This window comes from Gracilinanus agilis, chromosome 3 (genome assembly GCF_016433145.1).
Source record: "Gracilinanus agilis isolate LMUSP501 chromosome 3, AgileGrace, whole genome shotgun sequence".
Lineage (NCBI taxonomy): Eukaryota > Metazoa > Chordata > Mammalia > Didelphimorphia > Didelphidae > Gracilinanus > Gracilinanus agilis.
The window spans coordinates 251,034,561-251,048,096 of NC_058132.1; the positions used below are offsets into that span (position 1 = coordinate 251,034,561).

At 35.5% G+C, this 13,536-nt stretch overlaps 1 protein-coding gene across 4 annotated transcripts in view; it reads right to left on the minus strand.

The window, feature by feature from the left end:
• Nucleotides 1-7,377: 7,377 nt before the first annotated feature.
• Nucleotides 7,378-13,536, minus strand: part of DYNC1I2 (dynein cytoplasmic 1 intermediate chain 2) — a 62,557-nt gene continuing 56,398 nt past the window's right edge. For all 4 annotated transcript variants that reach the window (XM_044669796.1, XM_044669795.1, XM_044669799.1 and 1 more), the window contains 3 exons: nucleotides 12,892-13,032; nucleotides 10,773-10,898; nucleotides 7,378-8,036 (listed from right to left, as the gene is read on the minus strand). In XM_044669796.1, coding sequence (XP_044525731.1) covers nucleotides 7,923-8,036; nucleotides 10,773-10,898; nucleotides 12,892-13,032 — 381 coding nt within the window. In that variant the 3' untranslated portion in view covers nucleotides 7,378-7,922. The remainder of the gene's footprint in view (nucleotides 8,037-10,772; nucleotides 10,899-12,891; nucleotides 13,033-13,536) is intronic.

The window sequence follows — 13,536 nt, forward strand, 5'->3', positions numbered from 1 at the left end:
ATTTCACCTCTGTGGGCCTCAGTTTATTTATCTGTAAAATGAGAGATGTAGGTGACCTTAGAATTCCCTTTCAGGTCTAAGGACTATGAAATAAAGGGTTCCATTAAGAAGTTTTTCTCTACAAACTCTTACCCATTAATTATTAGGAAAGTCTTAGCCAGGGTCCTGCCCTCCCTCTGTTCCCTCCCCCCCCCTTTATTTTTCCTTTGAGCAAGATAGAATGAAGGGAAAAACACCTTAATGGGAACCTCATGAGGAGGCTTCTCAATGCAGCTTTGCCTCAGCTCTGCTGGAGATGCAGGCCCAAACACTGGAACTTGGGGGGCTAATAAGGCCTGTTGACAAGGACTCAGGACTCCCAGCACTGGGGTAGTTGGAGCGGTGTCCTAGCACAAACTTAATTATATAGCTTTTTATATTTAGAAAATGCCACAATACCAGTGAATTGGAAATACAAAAGTTCAAGAGTGAAAGTCAAGAAAAGGGAAAAAAAGACATGGCTCAAAAGAAGGGGAAGAGGGGGAAAGCCAAGATTAAACTCTTTATATTAGATTTTCATTCAGGTTCTTTCTTTGAATTGTTAAGAGTGGCAAGGGGGATGGAATTATGGCCTATCAGTATTAGAACAAAATAGAGAGAATAAATGAGCCAAGTTAGTTTCACAACATGGAAAGAATGGAATCATCCTGAATCCGACTTTTCCTCAGTCTCTCTCTCTAAGAGTTTTTAAATCCTTTTCTTCAACACTTCCACATGAAAGGATTGTCGGAACTTTATAAAGGACTAAAATGTGCTCTGTGGAATGGATCAGTGAATAGCTTCTATGAGTGACTTTTGGGATTTTAGAAAAGACATCAACCTTTTCCTCTAAATGTACCTTGATCACAAAAGAAGTAAAAATCCCAGTGACCCTGAAAAAAAAAAATCCCATTTATTAAAGTGATCATAGTTCTTCACAATCCTTTTCTAAATGGAAGGGCAGAGTGCTTTCCTCTTGTCCCAGTGGATGTAAAGTTGGTCTTTGTTGCTTTAAAAATCTTGATATTGATCACAGGCAGCCAGGTGGTGCTGTGGAGAGGGATGGGCCTCGAGTCATCTTCCTGAATTCAAATTTGGACTCTCATATTTACTAGCTGTGGGAACCTGGGTAAGTCCCTTAAATCCTGTTTGCCTCAGTTTCCTCATCTTCAAAATGAGCTGGAGAAGGAGATGGCAAACCACTCTAGTATCTTTGCCACGAAAACCCCAAATAGGGTCACTCAGAGATGGACCCAACTTAAAAAACCACCAAACAACAATTCATGGCTACTTTCATAATAGTTCACATTTCTAGTGTCTTAGGATTTACAAAGTACTACATTTCTTCATCTGATCCTCACAACAACTCTAAGATAGCTACTATTGATCATCCTCATTTTATAGATATAAAAACTGGGGTGGAGGGATTAAATGACTTGCCTAGTAGCTAACTGCTAGTGTCAGGAGTGGGATTTAGACCTAGGTCTTGCACTTGATTCATACATATCATGTTGCCTCAGGCTGTCCACCCTGCTCCTCTCCCCACCAACTATTCCCAATTTTTAGTGCCACATGGCTGATTTAGTTTTTAGATGAGAGAACTCCAGGTAACATTCTGTCGAGAATTTCATCACATCATTTAGAGATAACTGGAAGGCCTATTATGTTGTCAAAAAACCAGCTCCAGGAATTGCCTTTTTTTCCATTCCTCTCTTTCAAGGGAGAACATCACTGTTCACGTCATTCATACATTATAGGGTCCTTTAAGATTTAGAAGGAATTTTCCTGACATCTTTGCAAGTCATCTTTGCAGTTGAGGAAACTGAGGCTTAAATATCATAGTTTGTGAGCATCAGAGCCAGGATTTAAGTCTGACTTAAGTCCAATTATTCTTTTCCATTTCAACGCATTTATATATGTATTTATAAGATATATTATTTATGTATATGTGTGTACACATATGTATGAATGCCTGCACACAAACAAGCATATAAAGGTTTACAAAATCCTTTCCTCACAATCACCTTGGGGAGAGTATGGTAGGAAATGTGAAGCATAGGATTAGACTTTCCACTCCTACTTTACAAATAATGACAAGTAAACAGAAATTAGGTAAATTGCCTGTTTCAGAACCAGCAGGTGGGAGAACCAGGACTTGAACTCTGGGTCTTTTGAGTCTTTCCACACTACCAGAATAAAATTCCACCTTGAGGTTCTCTGTTTTTGAAAATGGGTATAATTTATTTGAAAAAACACTGAGTAGATAAAAGAAGGGGATGACGTATATCAAGAAGATGAGAAAATCCAAGAACTAGAAGGTTTGGAAAGCATAACAAGAGTATTTGGGTGAAGGTGAAAGGTAGGAGAAAGAAAGTGATTTTGTCATTGTGGTATACTACAGACCAACTGGATAGAAAGAGGAAGGGTTGAGTAATTTGGGAAACAGATGATAAGTTAGGCACAGGGCCTAATAGCAATAATAAGGAACTTCAATTATCCAGACAACTGCTGGAGCTCTTTCTCTGCCAAAAGCATCACAGTCAATAACTCTGACCTGCCTTAGTGATAACTTTATCCTTCAAAGGATGGAGAATCCAAAAAGAGTTTAATTTATTAATCCAACAACAGATAATTCTATTCTCAACTTCACTAATAGGTAAGAGCTAGGATGGAAATGATGGGAATCCTAGAAGGAACAACCACTCCAACATTGAGTGTAAGCTAGAGGGGTATAAAATCCAGGGATAGCCTTACATACACTCCAGATTTTGGGAAAGCAGATTTCAAAGGGTTCAAGAGAAAGACAGGTGAGATCCCATGGACTAAATACTCCAGGGGAAGTCAACCCAAGAAAGTTGGGAGAAAAAAAAAGAGATTTGTTTTGAGACCAATGGAAGATGCAAAGAATTCTCTAATCAAGTAGGTTTTCAAAATGAAGTGATCCAAAGATGGAAACAAAGCTATGTAACAGAGAATATTAATATGGCACGGTCTTACAAAAATGTCAGATATTCTTAACACTAAGGATGACCTGAGGCTGAAAGAGGGAAGCTAAGGAGAAGCTAAGAACCATATCCTCAGGTCCTGAAAGAACTGGCAGATACAACTGCTGAGCCACTTGTAAATGAAATCTGAAAGATTACAAATATAAATTATTTAAGAATTAAGAATTTTCTATTTGATAAGAACTACAGGGAAAACTGAAAAAGTCTGGCAGAAATTAAGCTTAAACTCCAGTCTTATGCCATATCCCACAATAAATGTAGATACATATCTATTTACCAAAAAGATAATACCACATCAATTAGAAGAGAAGCAGATCAAGCACATTTCACAGCTCTGGGTAGGAGATGTATTTTTAACCAAAAAATGGATAATTACAAAAGATTACGAGGTAATCACAAAAGATTAAGTAGATAACTTTGGTTACATGACATTGAAAAACTTCTGCACAAGCAAAATTAATGTATCAAGGATAAGAAGGGAAGTAGTTGAATGGGGAAAAAAAATCTTGGTATCATTTTCTCTGAGGAGAGTTTGCCATAGTAGATTCATGGCCAGCTAACAGAAATGCATCAAATCAAAAACTACTTCCCAATAACTAAATGGACAAAGGATGCGAACAGTCCTTGAAAGAATTGCAAATGACTAATAATCATATGAAAGAATACTCCAAATTACTAAGGGCAAATAAAAAGAAATACTGAAGCTTCACTTCATATCTAGCCAATTGTGGAAGATGGAAAAAGATGGGAAGTTAACATTCAAGGAGCTGTGGAAATACACATTAATGTTATTAATGGGGGAGCTAAGAAATGCAATTTGTAATCATGCAAATAAAATAACTAAAATGTCTATACCCTTAGACTGGAGAGAGTACACTACACTAGGCATACGCCCTAAGGAAGTTCATGAATAAGAATGCTCCATGTGCACCAAAATATATATAGTAGCACTTTTTGCAATAGCAAAGAACTGGAAGCTATAGTGTTACATGAATATAAAGGCACATTACTGAGATCTAAGGAATGATGAATATAAAGAATACAGCAAAACATGGAAAGACATATACTGATGCAAACTGAGCTGAGTAGAGGCAAGAAAGAAAATATAGTGACTATAACAATGTCAATGGAAAGAACCACCAACCCTACAAAACCTGGAAGTCGTGGCCTTTCAAAGCCAAAAAAGTGGGTGCAATCCTGGGTTACATGAAGAGAGGCACAGCTTCCAGGAATAAGGAGGTGATGGTTTGACTATAAGGAGATGATTATTCCACTGTTCTCTGCTCTCATCAGACCTCCTTTGGAGTCTTGTGCTCAGTTCTGGGCACCATGATTTAAGGACACTGATAAACTGAAAATTGTCTAGAAAACAATGACCATGATGATGAAGGGCCCTGAGTGTTTCACATGAGGATAAGTTGAAGGAAGTGGGGAGTTTTAGCCAAGAGAAGAGAAGGCTCAGAAATAGTGGGGACACAGTTGTCTTCAAATATCTGAAAGGCTATCATGTGAAGGAGGGATGGTGGGCCCTAAAGAGCCAAACCAGAAGTGGTGAGTAGAAGTTGCAAAAAAGCAAATTTAGGTTTGATGTTAGAAATGAAGAAAAGCTTCTTAGCTATCAGAATTGTGCAAAAATTGAATGAGTTACCTTGAGAGGGAGAAGCTGTCCTTTCTTTGGAGGTTTTTAAGCAATGGTTGAGATATGTTACAGTAAAGATTCTTTTTGTGTTTGGGTTGGACTGGATGGCCAATGAGGTCCTTTCCAACTCTCAAATTCAGTGGTTCTATGAAAAGCTTTTCATTAAAATATTACTATGGTAACTCACAGAACAGCAAAATGAATTCGGCCACAAAATCACCAAAAAGTACAGCCTTTATATCAAGTACTAAAGAGCAACACACTACCTAATAGTTTTTAAAAGCACCTTTTGAAAACTGAAGTGAAAAGGAAAAAAGATTTATTTGTATTATATAGAGTCTTCTCTAAGAAAGATGTACTCTTTATTCTCTTATCTTTTATATCTGAGTAAAAGTTGGTACCAGGAATACGCATCAGTTAATAAGATAACCTTGCAAAGAAAAATTGTTCCCATGCCAATAAAAATGTGATCTTTCATACTAAAGACAGTAGGGCTAAGTAATATTCTATTTTGGAACTTAACATTTGGTATCTTCTAAGATGAATAAAAGAAAAGACCAAAGAACTTTCAACCCACAGAGCATAGGGAAAAGAATGACTTGCTAATTCTTTAAGCAAAAATGTTCAAGAAATTCCACATAAATAGGATAGTAATTATTTCAAAATGGTATTGCAAAATGGGCAAGCCTTCAAATAATAGATTTTTCTTAAAAAAAACAAACCAACCAATCACTGAAAAGAATACATTTTTGGTGCTCCGCTCAAAATGCATCTATTAGAAGAACTAAAGGGATAAATCAAGGAAATAGAGTTTACATTTCCAAATCTGAAAGGAATGCTCATTGCTGGTAGACACCAAACGAATTAAAGTATCTGTAGTTGGATAGGTTGATACTGAGTTCTCAAAACATTCTAAACTTATCTATCTCTAAAAATGCCAGTGACTAAAAGATGTTTTTTCCTGAAACTCTCATTTTGCACATTTTGTTATTTTCAAAACCTCCTCTCATGGTTATATTGATATTGAGTCTGAAAAAATTCAAGAATCATGTAATTCTCTTGATTAGAGATAATAATTGGGATTATAAAGGTCTTCTGTCCATTTCTAACTTAAGGCTCTATATTTTACAGATGATGAAGATTAAACATGTTAATATAAAGTAATATGCTCTAGGTTGTAGAGCTTAACCAGCATGGAGCTGTAACCAGGCCTCGACTCTCAGCTTCTTACACTTCAGCATATTAGTTGTAAAAACACACAAAATCTTCAAAACCAACTTGGTATTTTTCTTCAAGATTACAAGAATCTGATTTCATCAGTGGAGTTCTTTCTAACAGATCTGTCAAACCCTATATGTCCCAGGAGACAACCTTTCTTTGTAACTGTGTCAGCTGTATATCCCACCTCAACACTTTCTGAAACATATACATCATCTAGGGGTCTGTCTTCCCATGTGAGTCTCTCTGAATAAAATTTTTCTTGGATGACAGAGCTGGTCCTTGGCTAGGTCTATACTTGAAGAGTATACTGGACCTGCCCAACCTCCACTGGTCTAGTCTTAAAAGTTCTAAGTATCAAAGTAGGATTTTAGTACTTTCACATCTCCCAAAATTTTTATGACAATTTTTAAGGAGGAAAAAATGCATAGATTTTCAAATTTCATTTCCTCTTGATTCACTGTTCATTTTGGGGGGAGGGTTGGAAGGCTACCAGAAGCGAATAGGTCAACACACTGGCAACAGTATGAATAAGGAAGAAAAGGGAATAAAACCCAGAACTATACTCAAAAGTGATTCCTCTCACTTGAACCCCATTGCCTAGCTCTTACCACTCTTCTGCCTTGGAGTCAAAACATAGTATTGACTCCAAGATGGAAGGTAGGGGTTTTAAAAAAAAAAAGTGATTCCTTTACAATTCCAAATACAGATTGTTGCCCCGGTCTTTAGAACTTGTCACCTGCAAACAAAGCCCTAGGATGGAAACATGACAAGGTTAATTTTAAAAAACAAGGGGCTGACTTCTTAACTTGTTGTCTCTTCCATGGTTTCTATTGAAATTATGAAATTGGGGAGCAGCTGGGTGGCTCAGTTGATTGAGAGCCAGGCCTGGAGAAGGGAGGTCCTGGGTTCAAATCTGACCTCAGATACTTCCTAGCTGTGCAACCCTGGGCAAGTCACTTAACCCCCATTGCTTAGCCCTTACCATTACCACTCTTCTACCTTAGAACCAATTCATAGTATTGATTCTAAGACAGAAGGTCAGGGTTTAAAAAAATTATGAAATTGATTCAAGTCAAAGGAATTCTTAGTTTTAGAAACTATATATATAGCTAGACTTCTATCTATCTATACTTAGCTATGTAGAGATCTACCTAAAAATTAGTAGATACAGTAGACAAATTGATAAATAACTATCTATATCTAGGTATAGCTCCAGATACCTACATCACAAACAAGTGGAAAAATTAGCAAGATTTGTCTGCCCTTTGAAATATGAAACATGACTAGTTGGAAGAAAAACAGCCCCCCCCCCCCAAGTCAACCTAGAAAAAAATCCCCCCTTTCACGTTCTAAACATCAATGCCTGATGTATCAGCATAGAATACTCAGTAAAATATTGAGAAAACTACTAGAACCAGTATAGAAACAAAGATGGGGTGTAATAGCGATTGATAAATTAAAACTTCATACAATGATACAAAATGAAAGTCTGGATTTGACATAGACTGATTCTTTTATTTGTGACCATAGCTATCACTACTTTAAAGAAGCACGGCTATGGAAAAGGACAGAAAAGATGAAACTTGAGTGGGTACATGCACTTTAATGGTTAACAGTAAACAATATTCTTATATATTAGTGGTCAGAGATTAACCTGTCTTGAAAATGTTTACCCAGAGAAGTGATTATTGAAAAATATGTGGAATTTATGCAATTTACCTTTCAGAATTAGCTGTATACTGTTACAGGTTGAAAAAAGTTCAAGATACTAACTAATAGCAAATATATGCCTGTGTAAGTATTCAGAAAAAATTGCATATTGCAAAAGTTGTTTGTATTAAAAATTACACAAATCCAATAACAACATGAATATAAAAAGTGACACTGCAAGAATTTTTTGCATTAAAGAGCTTTACATGTTTAAGTCCATAGTTTAATCCACAAAATCACCCTTGAATTCCCTTTTAGATAGAAGCATGCTATGAGTTTTAATTTCTACTTAGAATTACTCCCCAATTCACTACTAGCATAGAGCCCATTTAAGCAGGTATGCGGGTGGCAGCTTCCTCCTCTGCGTCAGCTCGGTTTGCGTTAATTTCTGCTAGTGTTCGCCCAAATCGAGCCCATTCATCATTGCGAGGAACAGCGATTTGCTATTAAAAGAAAGAAAATGTTTTGTCTATGCTGAAAGAAATTAACAGATCATTTTACCCACTATCATTTCTGTTTGTTTTCAAATAGTTTTTCCACTAAAAAATAATCATTGGCCTTGAATGGCCTTTCTATAATCACAGGGACTATAACAATGACTTACAACATTTACAGGAAAAAAAAGAACGGTGTTTGTGAAATGTGTTGTGACAGCACCAGAAACGACTTCTCTATTATCACCATCAGCACAAGATACAATAATAATGATGCTTTGTAAATATAATGCCTACATAGCACTTTATGGATTTTCTTTTTAAAAAATCTACTTTATTCTCACAACATCCTGTTAGTACAGTGGTTTTTGAAGGGTGATTCTAGCACCACTGGGCTTGATGAAGACTGGTCTTTTACACTATTAATGTTTACAATAAGACTCAACATTTCTGTTTGAGGCATGAATTCATCATAACATGTCATCTTATTAAAAGCAGAATCATACAAAAATGAACAATATGGAAATGTCTTGCATGATAAAACATATATAACCCAGACTGAATTGCTTGCCAGCACAGGGAAGGGAAGGGAAGGATGGGTGAAAAGTTCAATCATATAACTTAGGAAAACTTGTGTGGAAATTTGTTATTACATGCAATTGGTAAAAGCAGAACTATTACTGACATTCATTCTGCTGATTTTTCTTCCCAATGGCAGGTGAAAATGGTTGGGATGTGAGGCCTGTGAATTAAAAATGTTTGAAAGCTGTGATGTCATAAGGAGTAGGGTTCTGATTCCTATTTGTTGCTACTGCACAAATGGCATAACTGTTTCTAAAACAGCCTAAAGTCTAAATGAGCTTTTAGACTAGTGCCTTTAGTCCAAAACAGTCTTCAAACATAAAAGGATCTTAGAATCAGCCTGAAATGCACCAAAAGAAATCTCTGGATGGAAGTTTTGAGCAGTGCAGAACAATCCCAGAATACAAGGGCCAACCCGAAATGTGAGAAGGCAAAAATAACAAAGAAGGTACAATATCAATTTTGCAACAGCAAAATACAAGAGAGTCTCCTTATTGTCAGACTCTCTAGACTTGTGGTTTTGAATATCTGCTTTACCAACTTATATTCTCTAACTTATGATGACTTAAACTTCGTTGAGTACAAAGCCAACAGCGAAGGCAGAATATGTACAAATGCCATGCTATTAAAGAATGCCGATTCTAGATGTAATTCTCCTTTGAAGTTTGGTAGTTGGATATTTAGAATTTAAATGCTCGGTAGGAAGGTTGTCTATTGATTATTTACATGGAATGAATTACCTTAATGAGATAAGTCTTAGATGAAGCCAAGCTCAGTAAAATGAGTCCTACTATAGTGGGTAAGGTTATAGGGAGGTAAAAGAAGGCAGAAGAAAGCAGAAGAAAAAGATTGCTGCTATCTCCCTTCTGGCCTCTCTCTCTGCTCCTCTAATTCCTCTTCCTCCTCCATTTTTATTGTGGATACTTGGAGATTTTTCCTACTACTCTGTTCTCCACCACAGACTTCTAGATGGGAAACTGATGTATCTGATAACGATCAAAATAAACTGTGTTTCGTTTGGGGAAGAATGGACATTGTGGAGAGAGGGAATAGAAGGAACCTGGCTTTATCTATGCCTCAAGTTAGTAAGAAAGCCAAGAATAAAATCTAGAATTCTTGATAACCTTGAATATTAGTTTAAATTTGTTTATCAAATAACACTTTCCTAAAAATAGGAAATCTGACACTAATGTAAATCTCTCTCTTTCCCTCCCAATGCTGTTAAATTCAAACATGTAATGATTATAAACCTGAAAAGGGAGACACAACATCTCATTCACTAAGTTTTGCCAGCAACATTCTAACTTTCCAAATTATAGAACCAACTATGATGATTTTATTTATTTTTAGTTTTGAAAATGTATTTATTTAATTAATTTAGAGTAGTTTTCCATGGTTACATGATTCATGTTCTTTCCCTCCCCCCTTCCCTCCCCCTCCTGGAGCTGATGAGCAATTCCACTGGGTTTTACACATATCCTTGTTCAAAACCTATTTCATTATTATTAATATCTGCACAATTATGATGATTTTAAAACCAGTTTCTGGATTCTTAATTCAGTTCACACAATCACCAAGTAATGGTTACCAATGAGATAATCCAACAGAAGAAACTTTTGGTTAGACCTTTGCCTGGTCTGATTGAATCCAGTAACAGATCAAAAAACATTTCTGTATGCTATTATCAATGCAGGGGCAACAGAAAAGATAGTTCCTATTCTTTAAAAATATTTTTGGCACTGCCAGTATATTTAGTTATTAGAAATGAAATACATGATCAAATAATCCTTTTAAATCTTCCTTTGCCAGGGAGGTGAGGTGCAAAAGATGTTACAGAATTTTATATTATCAAAAATAGTATGCAAAAATATTATTCTTATAATTTATACTACCATGGTATTGACTCTGGCTCTGGATTATGATTATAGAGGAAGACTAAGATTATAAAATCACATTAGCTATTTTTAAAAAGAAAATGCAACTAACTACAGAATGTGCCAACTGTGGGGAAACTTCACTCTGGACAATCTATTCAAAAACACATATAGGTTTTGTTAAAGCACAAATCACCAATATGATGCCTGAGTCAAATGCATAGACTTTTTGCTGTAATGCCTGAAAGCAAAGTACTTGTGTTAAAATTATGAAGAATGAACCACATACCTCTCCCACGTCATATATAACTATCTGTCCTTCAGAATCACCTACAGCAATCTCTCTCCCAGAATGTGTCCATCTCACACGATTAAGAGCAGGATTACCCTCCACAGAAATGCTTGCAGTCGGCACCTGAATTCATTTAAAATACAGTGCATTGTTAAAAGTTTCATCAGGATTTCTATAAACATGTAAAACAGTATAACTCTTCTTTCCTCTAGTCTGGCTACATTTTGGGAAAACAAGTATTAAAATAGATATAGAATTTTTCTAGCATTTGTTTCTGTCAAGACATACTAGTTTATGAAAGAAATTATAACCAATCTTTGAGAGTAGTTTGAGAAAATAATTTAAATCTTTATATAGAAAATTCTTCTATAACCTAAAAACCTGATTTTAAAGGAAATTTCTTTGAGATCAAAGAATTGGCTTTTTTTCTTTTCAAACTTCTTAAAAGAAATAAGACAATTTAAAAATACATAATCAAGATTCCTTTTAGGAAGACCATGCTCTAATTCTAAACTACAGGAATGCCTTTTGTGATTTGTATCTCCATTACCCAGAACCAACAGTTCCTATAAACCACCATCCTAGGGTTCCAGTGGTATCTTAGCTTATTTCATAGAGGGGCCTTTGAATTAACTAAAGCAGCATTGTAGGCTGCTGTCATGACACATGATACCAAAACAGTGACAATCAATGGGAATAACAAAATTTCTTCCCTTCTAGCCAATCTGAAGGAAGCAAGTCATAACTACTAACTCTTATCCTATCTATACATGATAGAGATTTCTTCATCCAACAATGAAAAATACTTAATTTCCTAAAAAAAAATTAAAATAAAAATAATACTTAAAACAGCAATCTAATGTCAAACAAATTCCAAATATGTTTAGCTTTCTGAGTTTGGTTATATCATATAAGTCAAACAACTTATATTTAAAGAAGGTTCCCAAAATCTATATCTGAGGCTAACTGGTTAAAGGATATATAAAGGTTGAGATTATTTCTAAGAAATTTGAAAGTAAACAATCCAAAATGCCAGTCAAGTTGCTTTATTTCTCTGGGCCATAGCTTCCTCCTCCTAAAAAAAAAAAGTTAAGAGAAATTTGGACTTTTTAGATCACTTCCAAGGCTTCCTTCAGGCCTGAATCCGTGATGCTATAATCTGTTTACAAGCAGTGGTTTACTTTCCTCTGTAAAGGAAAAATGTTACTTCTGACTTTAATAATGCACAAAGTGACTGATAAGTCTTAAGTGTTCAATAAATGGATTATTATTTTCAACATGAACAATTCCCTATAATGTTAAAGATTATTAAAATCCAATTAACACTCTAGCTCTGGGGAAGCAAAGCCAATTAAAAGGTAAAGATCTATAAGTTAAATCACTGGTCATAGAGAGGGTTCCTCAGAGAATAGGTGAGAACTTGCAGGAGACTGGAACAGACAGTACAAAAAACTCTGTTCTTGGTAATGCTAATGTTGGGTGCTAATGCTAACCATTTCATTACTTTAAGTAATAAGGAATCTTAAAAAAAATGAAAAGCTTCTCTTAAGCTGGTAAATTTCATTTGGCTATAATCTGAGAGAAAAAAAGGAAATTTTGCATTTATGGTTAAATTTCATGGTACTTTCTAGATATCAGTGAGGAGTATGGGTGGTTTTTCTATTCATTTCAGGATAACGATAATCCTGTTTTCAATTACTTATGACAAAGACATTAAAACACTTTCCCTCTAATCAAATACAAGTAAGGCCTGACAAGGAGTCTATGAACAACATACAACCAACTATTGGCAACTATCAAACTTCTATCCTCCTAGTGTAAGGTACCCTAGTTGCCTTGTGAATGGAAAGTTTGCCAGGGCATTAGAGACATGATAGTCCTTTAGAAAAATAAAAGGAAATTCTCCAGTGTTCTTGGCCAACATTATTCCTTCTCTCAGTTCTTCACAGCAGGCTCTTTTTTATTTAGTGTACAAAGCTTATTTGGTTTCTTTGTGATGAAACTGCAATCACATAACCCCTTTTACATTCCTTGGGATAAAGGGAATTTCACAAATTATTCAATAAATCTCCAATTTTCTGTTTTCCAGTGCAATTTTTATCATTTTGCTACTCACCTCTGTGTCATTGTTGAGATTCCACAGATCCAGTCTCCCCATGCCATCCACACAGGCAAAGAGGGCTGGGTGGGTGGGTGACCACATAACATCATAAACATAATCTGAATTGTCTTCAAATGAGTATAAAGGTTTGTTATTCTGAAAGGGAAAAGTTGATTTTAGCCTGTGCAAAAATGTTATAGTATTTTATATTATCAAAAATAATAGGCAAAAATATTCTTATAGTTTTTGTTATGATGATATTAATTCTGACTATAGATTATGATTATGGAGTAAGATCATGATTATAAAACTATGGATTACTTTTCAAAATCTCCTATTTATTCCACTAAAGTCCTTCTGATGTCTCATCACAGAGAGGTGACCATGAGTTCCTCATCAGGATATGCCAATAAAACAGAAGCTCTCGCAGGTCCTGCCACATTGGAAGAGAATTTGTGTTTGGATCTGTGATAGATGTCTCTTGTTGAAGGACTAGAGTAGCTAAACTCACAGAAATTCATCATCAGGAGATATAGAGTAATGGATCTTTAGGATATAACCTTCTGAACTTCCTTTTGCTCTCTTCTGTATATTTTTAATACGTCACTAATGATTTTCTAAAACCATTCTCATTATCCACCAATTTTTCCTTTCTTGTAA